General features: G+C 36.1%; 1 protein-coding gene across 1 annotated transcript in view; it reads right to left on the reverse strand.

The window, feature by feature from the left end:
* Nucleotides 1–22,530, reverse strand: part of LOC123936944 (A disintegrin and metallopeptidase domain 3-like) — a 106,186-nt gene that overhangs the window by 75,483 nt on the left and 8,173 nt on the right. Inside the window, exon 4 of the mRNA XM_045997438.1 lies at nt 20,311–20,389. Coding sequence (XP_045853394.1) covers nt 20,311–20,389 — 79 coding nt within the window. The remainder of the gene's footprint in view (nt 1–20,310; nt 20,390–22,530) is intronic.

Here is a 22,530-nt window from a genome sequence, read left to right on the forward strand (position 1 = left end):
ATGTAAAAGATATACATTTTGTATTATATATATCACATATAAATTTAAAATTGTATTACATATTTATATGTATTTATATATTTATATGTATTTATATATGTTTATATATACTCATATATTTATATATGTGAAATTATATATCATACTTCACAAATATATATTTGCTTATATATAAGCAGCAATGATAGAAGGGGTGGAAGGGAAAAACTAGGATTATTTTTTATTGCAAAGGGCTCACATTACCTGTAATATGCTCTAGTGCTACTTTAAAGTGGACACAGTTGAACTCGGCAACATCATCAATCAACTGGATATAACTGACAGCTACGGACTACCTCATCCACCAATAGCAGAATACACATCTTTCTAAAGTCCATATGGAACATTCACCAATACAGACATTCTGAGTCATTAAAAAAACCTTAACAAATTTCAAAGAATAGAAATCATACAATGTCTGCTCTCAGACCACTGTGGAATTAAACTATAAATCAGTAACAAGAAGATAGCTGGAAAATCTCAAACACATGAGATTAAAGACATGCTTCTAAAGGAAACTTAGATCAAAAAAGAAACCTCATAAAATATTTTTAACTAATGGAAATAAAATACAGCTTTTCACAATTTGTGAGATGCAGCAAAAATAGTGCTTAGGGGGAGGTTTATAGCATTTAATGCATATATTAAAAGAGAAGAAATACCTAAAACAACATTCTAAGTCTCCACCTTACATAACTAAAAAAAGAAGAGCAAATTAAATACAAAGTAAACTGAAGAAAAAGAATTATAAGAATTAGTGTAGAAACCAACGACACTGAAAACAGGAACATGAATGAAACCAAAAGCTGGTTCTTTGAAAATATCAATAAAATCAACATGTCTTTAACCAGGAAACTAAGTAAAAATAAGAATACTAATTACTAATATCAGAATTAAAAAGTTGGCATAACTACAGTTCCCATAAATATTAAAAAGACAATAAAAGAATCTGATGAACAACTCCACACCCACAGATTTGAAAATGTAGATGAAATGGACCAATTTGGGATGCCTGAATAGCTCAGTGGGTTAAAGCCTCTGCCTTCGGCTCAGGTCATGATCCCAGGGTCTTGGGATCAAGCCCCACATCGGGCTTTCTGCTTTGCAGGGAGCCTGCTTCCTCCTCTCTCTCTCTGCCTACTTGTGATCTCTGTCTGTCAAATAAATAAATAAAATATTTAAAAAAAAAAAACTCCTTCATACAAGATGAAATACACAATGTGGGGTGACTGGTGGGTCAGTCAGTTAAGCTTCCACTTTTGGCTCAGGTCATGATCCCAGGGTCCTGGGGTCAAGTCTACATCAAGCTCTCTGCTCAGCTGGGAGTCTGCTTCTCCCTCTCACTTTCCCTATGTGTTCTCCTCTCTCTCTCTCTTTCTCTCTATCAAATAAACAAAATCTTTTTTAAAAGAAATATACAATCTGAATGGGTCTATATTTATTAGAGAAATCAAATAAGAAATTAATAATCTTCCAAAATAGAAAGCACAATGATCATATGGGTTCATTGTTGAATTCTTCCAAACATTTAAGGAAGAAATTATACCAATTCTTTACACACTCCTTCAGAGTACAGACCCAGAGGAAATATGTCCTAACCAATTCTCTGGGGACAGGATTATCCTAATACCAAAATGGGACAAAAATATCAGAAGAAAAGTTCAGACCAATATCTCTCATGAATATATATGCACAAATCCTCAACAAAATTAGCACGTCAAATCCAACAATGAATAAAAAGAATTATAAATCACAACTAACTTGGATTTATCTCAAAGCTGGTTCAACATTCAAAAATGAAGTAATGTAAGCAATCACAGCAACAGGTTAAAAAAGAAAAATCAGTAAAATCAGTAATGTTTTAGGAAACAAAATAAACATATAAAAATCAGTTGTGATTCTATACAGTAACAATCTGAGAAATTAGAAAAGAAATCCCATTTACAACATCAGCCAAAAGAATAAAAGAAGAATAAATTTAACAAGGGAGGTGAAAAGACCTATATATTAAACTCTATAATACGATGATGAAAGAAATTGATGAAGACACAATAGTAAGATATCCTGCATTCACAGATTGGAAAAATTAATATTATTAAGTGTCCATGTTACCTAAATCAATCTACAAATCCAGTGAAACCTATAATTCACTGGTATTTTTCATAGAACAAGAAAAAAAAAATCTCAAAATTATTATGGAGCCACATAAGACCCCAAACAGCCAAAGCAATCTGGAGAAAGCTGAGGTATCACAATTCCTAATTTCAAACTCTAAGACAAATTTATAATAATTAGGAAAGTATGTTATCGGCTTAAGAGCCAGCATATAGACCAATAGAACAGAATTAAGAGCCAAGACACATACCTACACATATAACATCAAATAATCTTTCACAGGGACGCCAAAAATTCACAATGGGGAAAGATAGTCTCTTTAATAAATGATGCTAAAAAACTAAATACCCACAAGCAAAATAACACCACTTGCAAAAATTAACTTGGAGTAAAGACTTAAATATAAGATGTGAAACCATAAAACTAGAAGAAACATAGGAAAAACCTCCTTTATGTGGGTCTTGGCAATCATTTTTTGGATTGAGGATTTGAAACCAAAAGCAAAAATTTTTAAATGGAACAGCATCAAACTAAAAAGCTTCTGCACAGCAAAGGAAACAATCAACACATCAAAAAGGCAATCTATGTAACGGGAGAAATATGTGCAAACCACTTATTTGATAAGGGGTTAACCAAAATATAAAAGAAACATATATAATTTAATAGCCAAAAACAAATAATCCAAATACAAAATGAGCAAAGGACCTGAAAAGATATTTTCCAAAGAAGATACATAAATGGCCAACAGATAGATGCTCAACATCACTAATCATCAGGAAATTCAAATCAAAATCACAATGAAGTATCACTTCACATCCAATAGGATGGCTTTTTATCAAAAAGACAAGAGATAACAAGTATTGGCATGGATGTGAAGAAAAGGGAACCATTGTACATATCAGTTTTAAGAATGTAAATGAGTATAGTCATTATGGAAAACAATACGGAGATCCCTCAAAAAATTAAAAATAGAACTAAAATGATTCAGCAATCCTACTTCTGGATATATATCCAGACGAAAGGAAAACGGTTTCTCAAAGAGATATCTGAACTCATATATTCATTGCAGGATTACTCACAATACTCAATATATGGAAACAACTTGAGTGTTCAAGGATGGATAAATGGGCATAGAAAATGTGATATATATGAATATTATTCACCGATGAGAGAGAAAGAAATCTTGCCATTTGCAACACCATGGATGGACCCAGAGGACATTGTACTAAGTGTAATTAGACAGAATACAAATGTTATATGATCTCACTAATGTGTGGAATCTAAAAACAAAAAGTTGAACTCATCAAAACAGAGTAGAATGGTAGTTACCCAGTGGTGGGTATTGGGAAAATGGAGAAATGCTAGTCAAAGGGTATAAGCCTTCAGTTACAAGATGAATAAGCTCTGGGGATCTAATGTATAGTATGGTAGCTACAGTTAATAATACTGTGTTATATACCTGAAATTTACTAAGAGTAAACCTTAAGTGTTTTCACCACACACACACACACACAAAGTGTATGTATGTGAACCATATATGTACATTTTAGATACACACAATTTTATTTGTAAATTATACATCACAAAGCTAAACAAATTTTAATTTAAATTTTAAAAAATTATAACATCAATGAAATACCCACTATACAGGCGTGCCTGGGTGGCTCAATTGTTAAGCGTCTGCCTTCGGCTCAGGTCATAATCCCAGGGTCCTGGGATGGAGCCCTACAATGGGCTCCCTGCTCGGCAGGAAGCCTACTTCTCCCTCTCCCACTCCCCCTGCTTGTGTTCCCTCTTTTGTTGTGTCTCTCTCTCTCTGTCAAATAAACAAATAAAATCTTTAAAAATAAATATCACTATACAATTATTATACAATTATTAAATTGTCCAAAATCTGAAGAACTGATAACCACAAGTCCTGGCAAGTGTGTGGAGCAATAAAAACTCTCATCCGTTGCTAGCAGGAATGCAAAATGGCAGAGTCATTTTGAAAAGAATTTGGAGAGCTACTTACAAAGATAAACACACTCAACATATGATCCAGCATTCTTGCTCCTTTTATTTACCCAAAAGAGCTGAAAAGTTAGGTTCACACAAAAACCTGCAAACCTGGCTTATAGCAGCTTTATTCATAATTGTCAAAACTCAGAAGCAATACAGACGTCCTTCAGTAGGTGAATGGATTAAAAAACTGTGGTACATCCAAACAATGGATTATGCTTCAGTCCTAATAATAATGAATTATCAAGCCATGATAATGTATGGAGTAATCGTAAATCCACATTATCATGTGAAAGAAGCCAATCTGAAAGGCTTTTTTTGGTATGATTCCAACTACATGAGATTCTGGAAAAGGCAAAACTATGGAGACAGTAAAAAGATGAGAGGTTCTCAGGGAGAGGGGAGGACAGAAGTTTGAATAGGTGGAGCACAGAGGATGTTGAGGGCAGTGAAAGTATTCTATATGATGTCATATGTTTGCGCTAATCCATGAAATGTGCAAAACCAAAGTTAAACCATAATTTAAACTGTGGACTCCCGGTAATTGTGACATGATCATGCAGCTAATTGTAATAAATATACCACTGTGGCTGGGGATGTCACTAACAGCAGAGGCTATGAACATGTGGGTCCAGGGGATATTTAAAAATGTCTGTACCTTCCTCTTAATTTTGCTGTCAACCCAAAACGGTTCATAAAAAAGAAAAATTAGACCTTTTATTTTTTCTTAACTTTTTTTTAAATTTATTTTCAGTGTTTCAGAATTCATTGTTTATGCACCACACCCATTGCTCCATGCAATACATGCCCTAATATCCACTACCAGGCTCACCCAACCTCCCACCCCCCTCACCTCTGAAACTCTCAGTTTGTTTCTCAGATTCCACAGTCTCTCATGGTTCGACTCCCCCTCCAAATTCCCCCAACTCACTTCTTTCCATCTCCCGATGTCCTCCATGTAATTCCTCATGCTCCACAAATAAACGAAATCATATGATAATTGACCCACTCTGCTTGACTTATTTCACTCAGCATAATCTCTTCCAGTCTCATCCATATTGATACAAAAGTTGGGTATTCATCCTTTCTGATGGAGGCATAATACTCCGTAGTATATATGGACCATATCTTCTTTATCCATTCGTCCATTGAAGGGCATCTTTTTTCTTCCACAGTTTGTCAACTGTGGCCATTGCTGCTATGAACACTGGGGTACAGACAGCCCTTCTTGTCACTCCATCTGCATCTTTGGGGGAAATACCCACTAGTGCAATTGCAGGGCCATAGGGAAGCTCTATCTTTAATTTCTTGAGGAATCTCCAAACTATTCCCCAAAGTGGCTGCACCAAGTTGCATTTCCACCAACAGTGGAAGAGGGTTCCCCTTTCTCCACAACCTCTCCAACACTTGTTAACTGTCTTGTTGATTTTGGTCATTATAACTGGTGTAAGGTGGTATCTCAATGTGGTTTTGATTTGAATCTCTCTGATGGCTAATGATGATGAACATTTTTTCATGAGTCTGTTAGCCATTTGTATATCTTCTTTGGAGAAGTATATGTTTATGTCTTCTGCCCATTTTTGGACCTGTTTATCTGTTTTGTGTGTGTTGAGTTTGAGGAGTTCTTTGTAGATCTTGGATATCAGCCCTTTGTCTGTAGTGTCATTTGCGAATATCTTCTCCCATTCCGTGGGCTGCCTCTTTGTTTTATTGACTGTTTCCTTTGCTGCGCAGAAGCTTTTGATCTTGATGAAGTCCCAAAAGTTCATTTTCGCTTTTGTTTCCTTTGCCTTTGGAGACATATCTTGAAAAAAGTTGCCATGGCTGATATCAAAGATGTTACTGCCTATGTTCTCCTTTAGGATTCTGATGGATTCCTACCTCACATTGAGGTATTTTACCCATTTCGAGTTTATCTTTGTGTATGGTGTAAGTGAATGGTCGAGTTTCATTCTTCTACACATAGCTGTCCAATTTTCCCAGCACCAATTACTGAAGAGACTGTCTTTTTTCCACTGTATATTTTTTCCTGCTTTGTCGAAGATTATTTGACCATAGAGTTGAGGGTCCATATCTGGGCTCTCTACTCTGTTCCACTGGTCTGTGTCTGTTTTTGTGCCAGTCTTGGTGATCACAGCTTTGTAGTAAAGCTTAAAATCAGGCAACGTGATGTAATCAGGTTTTTCTTTTTCAATACTTCCTTAGCAATTTGGGGTCTCTTCTGATTTCATACAAATTTTAGGATTGTTTGCTCCTGCTCTTTGAAAAATGCCCATGGAATTTTGATCAGAATGGCACTGAAAGTAGAGATTGCTCTGGGCAGTATAGACATTTTAACAATGTTTATTCTTCTGATCCATGAGCATGGAATGGTCTTCCATCTTTTTGTGTCTTCTTCAATTTCTTTCATGGGGGTTCTATAGTTCCTTGAGTACAGATCCTTTACCTCTTTGATTAGGCTTATTCCCAGATATCTTATGGTTCTTGGTGCTATACTAAATGGAATCAATTCTCTCATTACCCTCTCTGTATTTTCATTGTTAGTGTATAAGAAAGCAACTGATTTCTGTGCATTGATTTTGTATCCTACCACATTACTGAATTTCTGTATGAGTTCTAGTAGTTTGGGGGCGGAGTCTTTTGGGTTTTCCATATAAAGTATCATGTCATCTGCAAAGACAGAGAGTTTGACTTCTTCATTGAAAATCTGAATACCTTTTATTTCTCTTCGTTATCTGATTGCTGTTGCTAGGACTTCTAATACTATGCTGAACAAGAGTGGTGAGAGTGGGCACCATTGTTGTGTTCCTGATCTCAATGGAAAGGCTGCAAGCTTTTCCCATTGAGGATGATATTTGCTGTGGGTTTTTAATAGAGAGGTTTTATGAAGTTCTGGAATGTTCCCTCTATCCTTATACTTTGAAGCATTTTAATCAGGAACAGATGCCATATCTTGTCAAATGCTTTTTCTGCATCAATTGCAAAGATCATGTCATTCTTCTCTCTTCTCTTATTGATTTGTTCTATCACCTTGATTTGCAAATGATAAACCACACTTGCATCCCATGGATAAATCCCACCTGGTCATGATGGATAACCTTTTTAATGTACTATTGGATCCTATCAGCAAGGATCTTTTTTTTTTTTTCAGTGTAACAGTATTCATTGTTTTCGCACCACACCCAGTGCTCCATGCAATACATGCCCTCCCTATTACCCACCACCTGGTTCAGCAACCTCCCACCCCCTGCCCCTTCAAAATCCTCAGATTGCTTTTCAGGTCCATAGTCTCTCATTGTTCATCTCTCCTTCCAATTTCCCTCAACTCCCTTCTCCTCTCCATCTCCCCATGTCCTCCATGTTATTTGTTATGCTCCACAAATAAGTGAAACCATAGGATACTTGACTCTCTCTGCTTGACTTATTTCACTCAGCATAATCTCTTCCAGTCCCGCCCATGTTGCTACAAAAGTTGAGTATTCATCCTTTCTGATGGAGGCATAATACTCCATCGTGTATATGGACCATATCTTCCTTATCCATTCATCCGTTGAAGGGCATCTTTGTTCTTTCCACAGTTTGGCGACCGTAGCCATTGCTACTACAAACATTGGGGTACAGATGGCTCTTCACTTCACTACATCTGTATCTTTGTGGTAAATACCCAGCAGTGCAATTGCAGGGTCATAGGGAAGCTCTATTTTTAAATTCTTGAGGAATCTCCACACTGTTTTCCAAAGTGGCTGCACCAACTTGCATTCCCACCAACAGTGTAAGAGGGTTCCCCTTTCTCCACATCCTCTCCAACACACGTTGTTTCCTGTCTTGCTAATTTTGGCCATTCTAACTGGTGTCAGGTGGTATCTCAATGTGGTTTTAATTTGAATCTCCCTGATGGCTAGTGATGATGAACATTTTTTCATGTGTCTGATAGCCATTTGTATGTCTTCATTGGAGAAGTGTCTGATCATATCTTCTGCCCATTTTTTGATATGATTATCTGTTTTGTGTGTGTTGAATTTGAGGAGATCTTTATACATCCTGGATAACAACCTTTTGTCTGTACTGTCATTTGCAAATATCTTCTCCCATTCCGTGGGTTGCCTCTTTGTTTTGTTGACTGTTTCCTTTGCTGTGCAGAAGCTTTTGATCTTGATGAAGTCCCAAAAGTTCATTTTTGCTTTTGTTTCCTTGGCCTTTGGAGACATATCTTGAAAGAAGTTGCTGTGGCTGATATCGAAGAGGTTACTGCCTATGTTCTCCTCTAGGATTCTGATGGATTCCTGTCTCACGTTGAGGTCTTTTATCCATTTCGAGTTTACCTTTGTGTATGGTGTAAGAGAATGGTCGAGTTTCATTCTTCTACATATAGCTGTCTAGTTTTCCCAGCGCCATTTATTGAAGAGACTGCCTTTTTTCCACTGTATATTTTTTCCTGCTTTGTCGAAGATTATTTGACCATAGAGTTGAGGGTCCATATCTGGGCTCTCTACTCTGTTCCACTGCTCTATGTGTCTATTCTTATGCCAGTACCATGCTGTCTTGGTGATCACAGATTTGTAGTAAAGCTTGAAATCAGGGAACGTGATGCCACTAGTTTTGTTTTTGTTTTTCAACATTTCCTTACCAATTCGGGGTCTCTTCTGATTCCATACAAATTTTAGGATTATTTGCTCCAGCTCTTTGAAAAATACTGGTGGAATTTTGATTGGAATGGCATTCAAAGTATAGATTGCTCTAGGCAGTATAGACATTTTAACAATGTTTATTCTTCCGATCCAAGAGCATGGAATAGTCTTCCATCTTTTTGTGTCTTCTTCAATTTCTTTCATGAGTGTTCTGTAGTTCCTCGAGTACAGATCCTTTACCTCTTTGGTTAGGTTTATTCCCAGGTATCTTATGGTTCTTGGTGCTATAGTAAATGGAATCGATTCTCCAATTTCCCTTTCTGTATTTTCACAGTTAGTGTATAAGAAAGCCACTGATTTCTGTACATTGACTTTGTATCCTGCCACATTACTGAATTGCTGTATGAGTTCTAGTAGTTTGGGGGTGGAGTCTTTGGGGTTTTCCATATTAAGAATCATGTCATCTGCGAAGAGAGAGAGTTTGACTTCTTCCTTGCCAATTTGGATACCTTTTATTTCTCTTTGTTGTCTGATTGCCGTTGCTAGGACTTCTAATACTATGCTGAACAAGAGTGGTGAGAGTGGGCATCCTTGTCGTGTTCCTGATCTCAATGGGAAGGCTGCAAGCTTTTTCCCATTGAGGATGATATTTGCTGTGGGTCTTTCATAGATAGATTTTATGAAATTTAGGAATGCTCCCTCTATCCCTCTACTTTGAGGCGTTTTAATCAGGAACGGATGCTGGATTTTGTCATATGCTTTTTCTGCATCAATTGAGAGGACCATGTGGTTCTTCTCTCTTCTCTTATTGATTTGTTCTATCACATTGATTGATTTGCGAATGTTGAACCAACCTTGGAACCCAGGGATGAATCCCACCTGGTCATGGTGGATAATCTTTTTAATGTGCTGCTGGATCCTGTTTGCTAGGATCTTGTTGAGAATCTTAGCATCCATATTCATCAGTGATATTGGTCTGAAATTCTCCTTTTTGGTAGGGTCTTTGCCTGGTTTGGGGATCAGGGTAATGCTGGCTTCATAAAAAGAGTCTGGAAGTTTTCCTTCTGCTTCAACATTTTGAAACAGCTTCAGGAGAATGGTGCTATTTCTTCTTTGAAAGTTTGGTAAAATTCCCCATGGAATCCATCAGGTCCTGGCTCTTGTTTTTTGGGACGTTTTTGATCACTGCTTCAATCTCATTACTAGATATCAGTCTATTCAGGTTGTCAGTTTCTTTCTGGTTCAATTTTGGGAGTTTATAGTTTTCCAGGAAGACATCCATTTCATCTAGGTTGCTTAGCTTATTGGCATATAAGTGATGGTAAAAATTTCTGATGATTGTTTCTACTTCCTTGGTGTTATTTGTGATCTCTCCCTTTTCATTTATAATTTTTTTAATTCAGGCTTTCTCTCATTTCTTTTGGATTAGTGTGGCCAATGGTTTATTGATCTTATTCTTTCAAAAAACCAGCTTCTAGTTTCATTGATACATTCTACTGTATCTCTGGTTTCTACCTCATTGATCTCTGCTTTAATCTTGATTATTTCCCTTCTTGCGTGTGGAGTTGGTTTGATTTGTTGTTGATTCTCCAGTTCTTTAAGGTGTAGAGACAGCTGGTGTATTCTGGATTTTTCAATGTTTTTGAGGGAGGCTTGGATGGCTATGTATTTCCCCCTTAGAACCACCTTTGCTGTATCCCATAGTTTTGTACCGAAGTGTCTTCATTCTCATTGGTTTCCATGAATTGTTTAAGTTCTTCTTTGATCTCCTGGTTGATCCAAGCATTCTTAAGCAAGGTGGTCTTTAGCTCCCAGTGTTTGAGTTCCTTCCGAACTTTTCCTTGTGATTGAGTTCCAGTTTCAAAACATTGTGATCTGAGAATACGCAAGGAATAATCTCAGTCTTTTGGTATCGGTTGAGTCCTGATTTGTGACCCAGTATGTGGTCTATTCTGGAGAAGGTTCCATGTGCACTTGAGAAGAATGAGTATTCTGTTGTTTTAGGGTGGAATGTTCTGTATATGTCTATGAGGTCCATCTGGTCCAATGTGTCATTCAATGCCCTTATTTCTTTATTAATTTTCTGCTTCGATGATCTGTCCATTTCTGAGAGAGGCATATTAAGATCTCCTACTATTATTGTATTCATATCAATATGACTCTTTATCTTGATTAACAGTTTTCTTATGTAATTGGCTGCTCCCATATTGGGGGCATAGATATTTACAATTGTTTGATCATCGTGGTGGATAGTCCCTTTAAGAATTATGTAGTGTCCCTCTGTATCTCTGACTACAGTCTTTAGTTTAAAATCTAATTTATCTGATATGAGAATCGCTACCCTGGCCTTCTTTTGAGGCCCATTGGCATGAAAGGTGCTTCTCCATCTCTTCACTTTCGGTCTGGGTGTATCCTTAAGTTCAAAATGGGTCTCTTGTAGACAACATATGGATGGGTCCTGTCGTTTTATCCAATGTGCAACCCTGTGTCGTTTTATGGGCACATTTAGGACATTCACATTGAGAGTGATTATTGCTAGATATGTTTTTATTGATATCGTGTAATCTTTGAAGTCTTTCATTCCGTAGATTGTCTCTATATTTCTGTTCAATGATATTCTTAGGATTTTTTCTCTTTTATAGAACTCCCCTTAATATTTCCTGCAGTGTCGGCTTGGTGGTTGCATAGTCTTTTAAGCCTTGCCGGTCTTGGAAACTCTTTATCTCTCCATCCATTTTGAATGTCAGTCTTGCTGGATAGAGTATTCTTGGCTCCATGTTCTTCTCATTTAGTGCTCTGAATATATTTTGCCAGCCCTTCCTGGCTTGCCAGGTCTCGTGGACAGGTCTGACATTATTCTAATGGGCTTTCCTCTGCATGTAAGGAGTTTCTTTGTCCTCGATGCTCTCAAGAGGGTTTGTCTAGAATTGTAATTCTTCATTCTAACTACCAGGTGTCATTAGGACTTTCGAGAATCTAAAATCTTGAGGGGAAACCGTTCTGCCTCTAGTACATGAACATTGTTTCCATTCGTGAGATTGGGAAAATTTTTCATAGACAACTTGTTTCACCATATCTTCTAGACTTCTTTCTTTTTCCTACCCTTCAGGGATTCCAATAATTCTGACGTTGGAACATTTCATGGCATCATTTATTTCCCTATTCTGTTTTTGTGGCTTCTGAGGTGTTTGTTCCAGGCTTCCTCCTGATCCTTTCTCTCTGTTTGTCCTCCAGATCACTAATTGTATCTTCTATCTCAGTTATCCTAGCTTTTAGAGAATTTAGATTAGATTGGAATTCATTGAGAGCATTTTGAACAGCATCCCTGGTGGCTTTCACTTCTTCCCTAACATTGGGAACATCATCCCTGGTGGCTTTCAGTTCTGCCCTAATCAATTCCATTTGGTCATCCATGGCTTTCTCCAACCTAGCTATTGCCTGGATAATTGTTAGCCTGAATTCCTTTTCTGACATATTGTCTATGTCGATAGCCATTACCTCTTTTGCAGAAGGTCCATCCTCTGTATTTTTCTTCTGTTGGGCATTCCTCCTCCTAGTCATTTTGGTAAGAGATGACTGAATGGATGCAGATGGATGTATCAACTGTGGTGCAGTCAAGGTGCACCCTGGAATGCTTCTGTGCATTCAGGATTCCCCACCCAAATGAGAGAAAAAAGAAAAGAAAAAGAAATAGGGGGGGGGGGGGAAGAGAGAGAGAGAGAGAAAGGGGAAGATAAAAGAGAAGGCTCAGCCCAAATGGGCCCCAAGGTATGATTTATGAAGTATAGAAACAAAAACAAACAAAAAGAGTGATAAAAAAAAGTATATGACAAGAGAAAAAAAAAATATATATATATATATAAATAAATGCAAAAGAAGGAAGAACCTCATCAAAAAGAACCCCAAGTATAAGATTTATATACTATCAGGACAAACACAAATACACAGAAACGTTGGTGGAAGGAAAAGATGGGAGAGTGGTTATAAATTCTCAGTGTGGGTGAGGGTGGTTATTTTGATTCTTCCTGGATGTATCTTGATGTCTTTGTTAAGGGACTCAACTTTCCTATGATAAAGGGGGATTAAAAATTGGTTTGCCTATAGGGGTAGCATTGATTGGGGAAAGGGGATTACCTTGAAGTTTAACTCTATATGTATATTAGAAAATAAAAATTAAAAAAGAAATTTTAAACTAAATTAAATTTTTTTTAAAAAATTTAAAAAATAGAAAAGCAAAAGAAAAACATGGGTGTATGTATCAAAAAGATCAGGTTAGAAGGTTATTAAGGAATTTTATGTACTGGACTTCTCACTGTGATGGTAAATAGGTTAAAAAATTCTCTATATGTATAAAAAAAAAGAACCAGAATAGTGGTAAAGAGTTAAAAATAAAAGTTGCAGTTACGAAGTAGTGGTGGTGGTTCTCTTGTCGTCTTTTTTTTTTTTCTTCCTTCTTGGTTGGTTTTCTGTGGGAGGGGCCTGTCACGTGGGTTTTCAGTCAATGATGTTCCCTGAGTTAGGTCCTCCCACCCCCCTCAAGGGGGTGGGCTCTGAGGAAACCGTTTTTTTCAGACTTTTGTTCTCTGGAGGTTTTTATGTTTGTTCATCTGTTTTCTCTCACCTTGACAGCTTTTGATGGTTTTTGGAGGTAGAGGAGAGCAAACTGCACCGAGACCTCCATCTCAGAGAGAAGCCTCAGAATGCTCTGCAGAGCTGCTGGCTGAGTGGGTTCCGAGTCACGGTCCCTGGGGATGCAGGATCTCCTCCTTGTACCCAAAACCATGGCAGCGGCGGCTGTCTGGGCATCTCCAGAACGCCAGAGAGGTTCCAAGCAGCAATCGCACACTCAGATTTTCCCGCTGGCCCGGGCTGGGAGTGCCTGGTTTTTCCGGGTGCCAGAGCTCCTGGCTAGTGCCTGTGAGCACCTCTCCCAGGGGAGGGTGTGGGGCGCACATCTCTGGCTCTCATCCCTCTGCAGAGGGTCTAAGAGCCCCAGGCTCTTAGCGCCTGCACGCACCTCTCTCAGGGAGGCTGTGAGGCACGCGTTTCAGGAATGCCATCTGGCGCGGCTCCCAGCCCTTCACGGGAGCAGGACCCCACATGCTCTAGGGCATGCTGGAGGCTCAGTCACGCTGGCGGCTCAGGTACCAAGACCTGGTTTTTCCGCCGCACTCTCTCTAGCTCAGCGCCAGGGGAGGCTGTCCTGGGTCCTGGGTCTGGGGACTTAAGCCCCTGCTCCTAACCACCCCAATTCCCACAAATTCCCCCCGCGATCCTTTGCTTTTTTTTTTTTTTGAGTGCTTTCAACTAGATTCCAAGCTAATGCTGGTCCCCAGATGCAGGGCACTCTCGTATTGGGGTATTACTTTCCAATCGGTCGCCTCTGGTGGCTCCCTCCCCCTTTTGTTTATCTTCCCGTATCAGTCCGACATTCCCACTCCGCTTTACCTGCCCACTGGCATCTTCTGCTCCTGTAGAGATCCAGATGTGTATAATTCTGATCTCAGGCTGATGTCATGGGTGATCAGAGTTCTTTGGTAGGTAATCATCTCACTTTAGGGTACAGGTTGAAGCGGTGCCTCCTCCTACTTCCCCGCCATCTTGAATCCCTCCTATTAGCAAGGATCTTATTGAGCATCTTAGCATTCATATTCATCAGGGTTAGGAGTCTGAAATTCTCCTTTTTGGTGGGATTTTTGCCTGGTTTGGGGATCAGGGTAATGCTGGCTTCATAATAAAAGTCTGGAAATTTTCCTTCTGCTTCAATTTTTGAAATAGCTTCAGGAGAATAGGTATTATTTCTTCTTTGAAAGTTTGGTAAATTCCCCAGGGAATCCGTCAGGTCCTGGGCTCTTGTTTTTTGGGAGGTAAAAATTAGGTCTTTTAAAAAATGGAGGGATGAAGACTTTCCTAGCCAAAACTGAGGTAATCTCACCACTATATCTGCATTACAAGAAATCTGAATATGAGTTCTTCAAGTTGAAAGAAAAGGGTGCTAAGCAGCGACATAAGCATATAAGAATGAAAACCACTAGTAAAGGTAAATATATAGAAAATGCTCAATACTAAATTAATATATTGATAGTGTGTAAATCACTTTAATTCAGGTGTAAAAGTTAAGACAAAAATATTAAAAATAAGCATAACTAAAATGTTAGAAGATACACAATATGAAATAAGTTGTGACATCAAAAACACAAAATGAATGTGAGGTAGAGTAATAAAATTGCAATTTTTGTATGTGGTTGAAGTTTTTGTCAGCCTATAATACACTATTATAGCCATATGACATTTCACATAAGCACCATGGTAACCAAAATGAAAATACCAATATAATTTAGACAAAAGAAAAAGGCCAAAATATCAAAACATACTTAAAAAAATTCAATGAAACACAATAGAAGAGAGCAAGAGAAGGGAAAGACAGACAAAACAACTACAAAACAAATACTAGACAATTAACAAGTGATCTTATGACATCAGATGAGATGTCACTTCTGGGTAGTTACCAAAAGGATGGGAATGAGGACCTCAAGGAGATATTGGATCTCCTATGTTCAATGCCCCACTCACTATCTATAATACTCACTATCTATAATATCTATAATACTCACTATCTATAATATCTATAATAGATATAATAATATCTATAATTATAATATCTATAATCTATAATACTATCTATAATACCCACTCACTATCTATAATACCCACTCACTATCTATAATGTGGGAGCAACTTAACCAGACAACAGCAGATGAGTGGATTAAAAAAAAAAAATGCAGTGCACATTCAATGGAATACTCTTCAGTCTTAAAAAGAAGCAAATTCTGTAACATGTGATAACATGGATGAACCCTGAGGATGTCATGCTAAGAGATTTTAGTCACAGAAGTCAGTCACAGAAAGACAAATACTGTATTTCTTTATAAGAGACATCTAAAATAGATTCATACCATCAGAGAGTGGAATGGTGGTTGCCATCAGCTGGAGAGAGGGAGAAATGAGTAGTACTAACTAATGGACATAATATTTCAGTCAAGTGAGATGAGTAAGCTCTAGGATCTTCTGTAAAACACCATACTATAATTAACAAAAATATATACTTAAAATTTGTTGATGGTAGAGCTCACATTTAAGTATTTTTACCACAAGAAAATGAAATACAAATTAAAAATAAGAAAAAAGGAATATTGAAAACTTCACAACGATGATGGATGACATATAAACATTTAGATTCCAGAAGCTAAGCAAACTGCAAGGAGAATGGGCCCAAAGTAACCCACAATAAATCAGTTATCATAATTAAAATAAAAGCAATAAATATATCTTCAGAGTAACCAGAAAGCAATGTCATCTAACCTATAGGGGAACACCAACTTGAATGACAGCAGATCTCACATCTGAAGGAATGAAGACTAAGAAGATACACCACAGCAATTTTCAACTACTACAAGTACAAACATGAACTCTGTATCTGGCAAATTCACCTTTTAAGAATGGAGAAAGAGAAAAGAGACTTTCCCAAAAAAAGGAAAACTAGATTTTATCACTAGCACACATACCACTAAAGAATGTCAAAAAGAAACTCCAAAAAACAAAGGTAGTAATATCACATGAAGGCCTGGAGCATCATAAGGAATTGGGAAAAACGGAATGGATTAAAGTAGTGGTAAATATAATAGGCAATCTTTTACTTCATGAGTTCCCTAAATCACATTTGCTGGTTGAAACAAAAATCATACAATATCATATGATACTTAATATATGTAAAGGAATTTTTAATCAATTGTATTTTAAAAGTGCAGAGGATAAAGGAACCCAAACAGAAGTTATGGTTTCAATATTTTACTTAAGTAGTAAAAAGTACCACATAATAGTAAGCTTTATTATAAGTTTTATATGTATATTGTAATACCTACAACAAACCCTAAGGAAACTATAATAAGGAAAATACTTGAAAACACCATAAATAAACCAAGATGCAATCCTAAAAAATGTCCAAATACCCAGAAGAAGGCAAGAAGAGACTAACAAAGGAATGAGAAATATAGAAAAAAAAAAATACCAAGCCATTAGGGTTATAGCAAACAAAAATCCTAATATATCAATAATTACTTTAAATACTGTGAGTCAGGGTAAATGGGAGAAAAAGAAACATACTATGGCTCAACTAAATACTCTTTTAAGAAACTCATCTCAAACATAACATAGGTAGGCTGAAATTAAAAGAATGGACAAATATATATCATGTGAGTATTCATAAAAATAAAGCAAAGCAGCATTATTAATTTCACACAAAGTGGACTTACTGGTAAAAAAAAAAATCTACTCGGGACAAAGAGAATCATTACTTAATCATAAAAGCATCAATCTATCCAGAAGACACTGCAATCCTCAATGTATTAGGCATCAAAAAACAGAGCTTCAAAATACATGAAGCAAACATTAATACAACTGAAAGACAAAAAAAAAAACTCACAATAATAAATGATGAGTTCAATATGTATCATACAGCTATCAATAATAGTAGGCAGAAAATCAGTAAAAATACAGAATTGAACAATAATATCAATCAATATGATCTATATGACATTTATGGATGATTCCAAACCAAGAGCAGAATACACATATTTTTCAACTATCCAAGAGCATTTATTGACACATATAATATACGGGATCATAAAGCAAACCTTCACAAATTTAAAAGAACTGAAATCATATAGGATATATTTTCTAACCATAAAGGAATCAAATAAGAAATCACCAGATAAGGACAACGGGAAAAATCTCCAAACATTTGGAAACTGAACAACACACTTCTTAAAACTCCATGGGTCAGGGCACCTGGGTGGCTCAGTGGGTTAAGCCGCTGCCTTCGGCTCAGGTCATGATCCCAGGGTCCTGGGATCGAGCCCCACATCGGGCTCTCTGCTCAGCGGGAAGCCTGTTTCCTCCTCTCTCTCTCTCTGCCTGCTTGTGATCTCTATCTGTCAAATAAATAAATAAAATCTTTAAAAAAAAAAAAAAAAAAAAAACTCCATGGGTCAAACAAGAAGCCGCAAAGAAAATTTTAAAAAAATATATAAAAGTATCAGAATGAAAATAAAACATACTGTTATAGGCTGAAGTTGACCAGCGCTGAACAGGAAATTTTTGTACTAAAATGCTTACAACAGAAAAGAGGAAAGGCCACAAATTGATAATACATTTTGCCCTCCACAAACTAGAAAAAAGAAACTCAAAGAAAGGTATAAGGGACACAATAATAAATGTAAGAGCTAAATTTTATGACATTGAAAATAAGACAATAATATGGAAAAAGCAAGAAAAAGCTAGTTCTTCAATAAATTCAGTAAGCTGGAAAATCTCCAGCAGGACTGACAAAGAAGAGAGAAGAGAGCCATCATTGATGTCAGAAATAAAACAGTTCTGTAATCATTAAAAGGATAATAAGGGCAATGACACAATTACACCCCTAAATTCCACACCTGAGATAGAATGGACCAGTTCCTTTAAAAAATACAAACCACCAAAATAATACATGTGAAACAGATAAACAAGATATTCCTATAAAAATTAAATAAACTGAGTCAGTAATTAAAAATCTCTGTCTCTCTCTCTCTCTCTCTCTCACACACACACACACACACACACACACACACACAGGCCTAGTAAAGAATTTTACCAAACAGCTTAAAAATTAGCATGTTCTTTATACAACATCATCCAGAAAATAAACAGGAAATAACACCTCCAGATTTATTTTATGAGGCCAGTATTAGTCTACTAGAAAATTAGACAAAGTCAGTACAAAAAAAGAAAAGCAGACCAATATTTCTCATGAACTTTGACAAAAAAAATCCTCAAGAAATTTTTAGCAAATCAAACCCAGTCTGGATAAAAAGAATTATCCGCGGGACCAAGCTGTGGCTTTTCTAGATATGCAACACTACTTTAATATCTGAAAATCAATCAGTGTAATCTGTCATATCAAGAGGCTAAAAATGAAAAGTCATATGATCATATCAACTGATACAGAAAAGTCACATGATACAATTGAACACATACCCCTTGATGGGGGTTTTCCAGATTAGCAATCTAGAAATAGAGAATTTCCTCCAATCTGTAAGTAATATATTTAGAAAAAACAAACCTACAAGCTAACATTATCCTTAATGAAGGAAGAATAAATATTTTATCTTTATGTTTGTATCTATGAAGTCTGAAATTTATTTGAACAAGCAAAATACCTATGATAGTCTAAAATCTTGAGAAATAATAAAGTAGGAGGAATCATGCGGTCCATATAAATGTTTAATTTACAAGTAAAGTATGTAAGACAGCATGATAGTTGCAGAAGTATAGACACAAAGAACTGAACAGAATAAGAACCCAGAAATATATTCACAAAAATATGTCCCACTGACTTTTTGACAAAGATGCTAGAACAATTCAATGAAGAAAAACATTTTCTATCAATAATGTTGAAACAAATAAATGCACATCCTCAGTCAAAAATATAAACCCTGATCCAAATCTCACACCTTACACAAAATTATCTCAAAATGTACATAAATTTAAATGTAAATAAAACCATAAAACTTTTAGGGAAAAAAATGTAGAATCTTCAGGAACTAGGGATAAATAGAGTTCTTAAGTTTGGTACCAAACCTCCATTCATAAAGAAAAAGTTGATAAATTAACTCTCATCAAAATTAAAAATTTATAATCAATGAGAGACCTTATGAACAAGATGAAAAGACAAATTACAGTCTAGGAGTTAAGGGGGTATAGCTTAGGGGTAGAGCATTTGACTGCAGACTAGGAGTTAAAAATTTCTTTTAAAATAATAAATATATACTTGCCATATGACCTAGCAATCATATTCCTGGGCATGTACCCCTAAAAATTAAAAAATAGTCCACACAACAAATTGCAAATGAATGTTCATAGAAGCATTACCTTAAATAGTTAAAGACTGGAAAAGGTAAAGTGTGAGATAATGTAGACCTGATGTTTCTCTGTTGGGAATGTGATTATTTAGAAATTTAATTTATTTTTTTTAAATGCATATTTTTTTAAAATTTATTTAATTTTTTTCCCATTCAGTTTCCTCTCCCTTCTCCTGTTGTTCTCTGCACTATTTCTTATGCTCTACCTTTGAGTGAAACCATATGATAATTGTAATTTCCACAACTTCCTCTACTGCTGAGGTCTTATGACATCTCAATTAAATGACTCTGCAATTAGGGTCTTATTCTTAGCTCCTTAACCCACTTTCTTTTCCTCTCAGACCCCTGCTAATACTTTAAACAACATTTTTGGATAAGAGATTCTGGAGTTCCAAATTTGAAAAGTAGTTGTTCTGTTCAATCTGTCTTCATAGTAATTGCCGCATTACATTTGGGCTTCTGATCTGTTTGCCCAGTAATTCTTTGGGGCGGAAGGCATTCTTTTTCTTCCTGCCAACTGCACCTTAATGATACAAAAAACATAAATCTACAGAGCATAAAAGAAAACTTACCTTTATAAATGAAGGATGTGGATACAATGTTCCTGATTTGTTGTATGCATACACCAGGAAATGCGGGTCTAAAAATGACCTAATTCAACCAAGGTAATAACACTTCATTGTAATAGTAACATTAACAAAAACAGAATCATGAAATTAAAATTCACTTTCAATATTACAAATTCAAATATCCAAAAATTAAATGGACTCCTCTTTCCATTATCTCATTGCCTTCTGAGAGCATATTTTATATAAGAGAAAATACTAAGCAATATAATCTATAGCAGTAGGGACACCGTAATGACATAGATTTATGTATACTAGAAACCAGGACTTCCAGATTCCCATGGCAAAGTCTTCTTTTTGATTCAACAATCAATAAATCTCATAGCATAAATATTTGCTAATTTGTTAATATTTTCTAAGAAGTAGCCACAGATTGATAAGAAACAAAAATATATATGCTTTTTCCATTAGTTTTCATGAAATTATACTGTGGTGAAAACAACCCCCAAATTCTCAACACTTCGAAACAACAATGAATGTTCTTCACAAGTTTATTGTAGGTTCAGCTCCACAACAACTTCATTCTGGAACCTGGAAAAAGACATACCTCCTACCCCTGGAACCTATCTTTCTTGTAGCAGAAGGAGAAAAGAAATTGTAGAAGCATACAGTAGTTCTTAAAGCCTTTGTTTAGAAGAAGAAGACTAGTGCTTTGCTCAGATTTCATAAGCTGCATGAATTCTACAGATAAGCCTCATCTAAATGGTACCAAAGTGTAATCTTCCCACAGAGACTATAGTGATTGTTATGGAACAATCATACCACGGTATTTACTGCTCGGAGACCACAGTATTTATTGCTGGGAGACTACAGTTTCTCAAGGACTCCAACACAAAGGGGCAGTTCAAGGCCAGAATCAAAGACGGACTAGAGCATTCATGGAGTGTGCACATTCACCACCACTTCTCTTTTTCCAGTCCTGCTTCATCTTCTCTCATGCCTGACAGCTCTCCCTTTCCTCAATTCAAATAAGAAAACTAGAGAGCTTCCCAGACAAAACAAAACATATTTATCAGCTCATATTCCACATATATTCAAGGGCAATGCCAAATGGCCTGTGTTGCTTTAGGTGCAAGTACCTGGAACACTGATTGTGGCCCAAGGGCAGAGCCACATTTTAATAACTAAGCAAGACAATGGAGATGTTGGAAATGGGAATACGGAAGCATCTGCCAGGAAAATTCAACAGATTTTTGATAAGCATAATTTAAAGGATAAAACTCTAGTTTGCAAGTTCATTCACCCTGGGTCCCTTTTTCTTTTACACAAAACAACAAAAAGTCTGCCTTAATCAGTGAATTAATAGAAATACACAGGACCACTCAATGGAAAAAAACAACATCCAATGTAAGGAAAATGAACAAAAGCGTAGAAGGCAAAACTTAAAAGCAAGTTCCTAACGAAAATGAACCAAGAATCTGGTTAAAGAAAATAACCATTATTTCAAGGAAAGTTAATAAGTTAAAAAGTTGATAAACTTTCAGAGAAGATTGTTTCAAGGAAAAAGATACTCTGAAACCAAATGATGAATCTGAAACTAAAATAAATAATTCAATAAATATGTCAAAGAGAATTTGTTTGCAGAGAAGAGAATTAGAGTCCTAACCAAAAAAAGAACACATTTTACTAGTAAAAAACACGGTCAAAATAAAGATTTGAAAATAGTTGGAGGAAAATCTATACTATAGAAGGAAGATCCATAAGACTCAGGATAAAACCATAGATTTCCATAAAACTTTTAAAAATGTGAGTGATTTAAAACAAAATGAAAAATAAAGGGATTTATTCAAATTTGAGAAGAAAAAGGACATTTTCGGATATGCACAGATTCAGAAAACATGCCATCTGAAGAAAATGATCTGAAAATAATCTAAACAATACTTACGTCAGCATAAAATCGCAATAAAAGGAAAAAATACAAAGAAGGCAGTAAAAAAAAACTTGGAAAATACAATTGTTAAATAAGTAAACTGAAAGCATTGGATTTACATCTTAAATGTAGAAAGAATTTTAAAAATACTATAGGAATATTATAATACAAATTCAGGAGGTGATAGACACAGTGAGGAATCAAGTATTAGTACGATTATATGAATATTTCATTTTTATAGCAATAAATCCCACAAACAAAGGAAGAAGACAATCAATAGGTTAGATAGCATGTTT

This window comes from Meles meles, chromosome 2, assembly GCF_922984935.1.
Source record: "Meles meles chromosome 2, mMelMel3.1 paternal haplotype, whole genome shotgun sequence".
Taxonomy (NCBI): Eukaryota; Metazoa; Chordata; class Mammalia; order Carnivora; family Mustelidae; genus Meles; species Meles meles.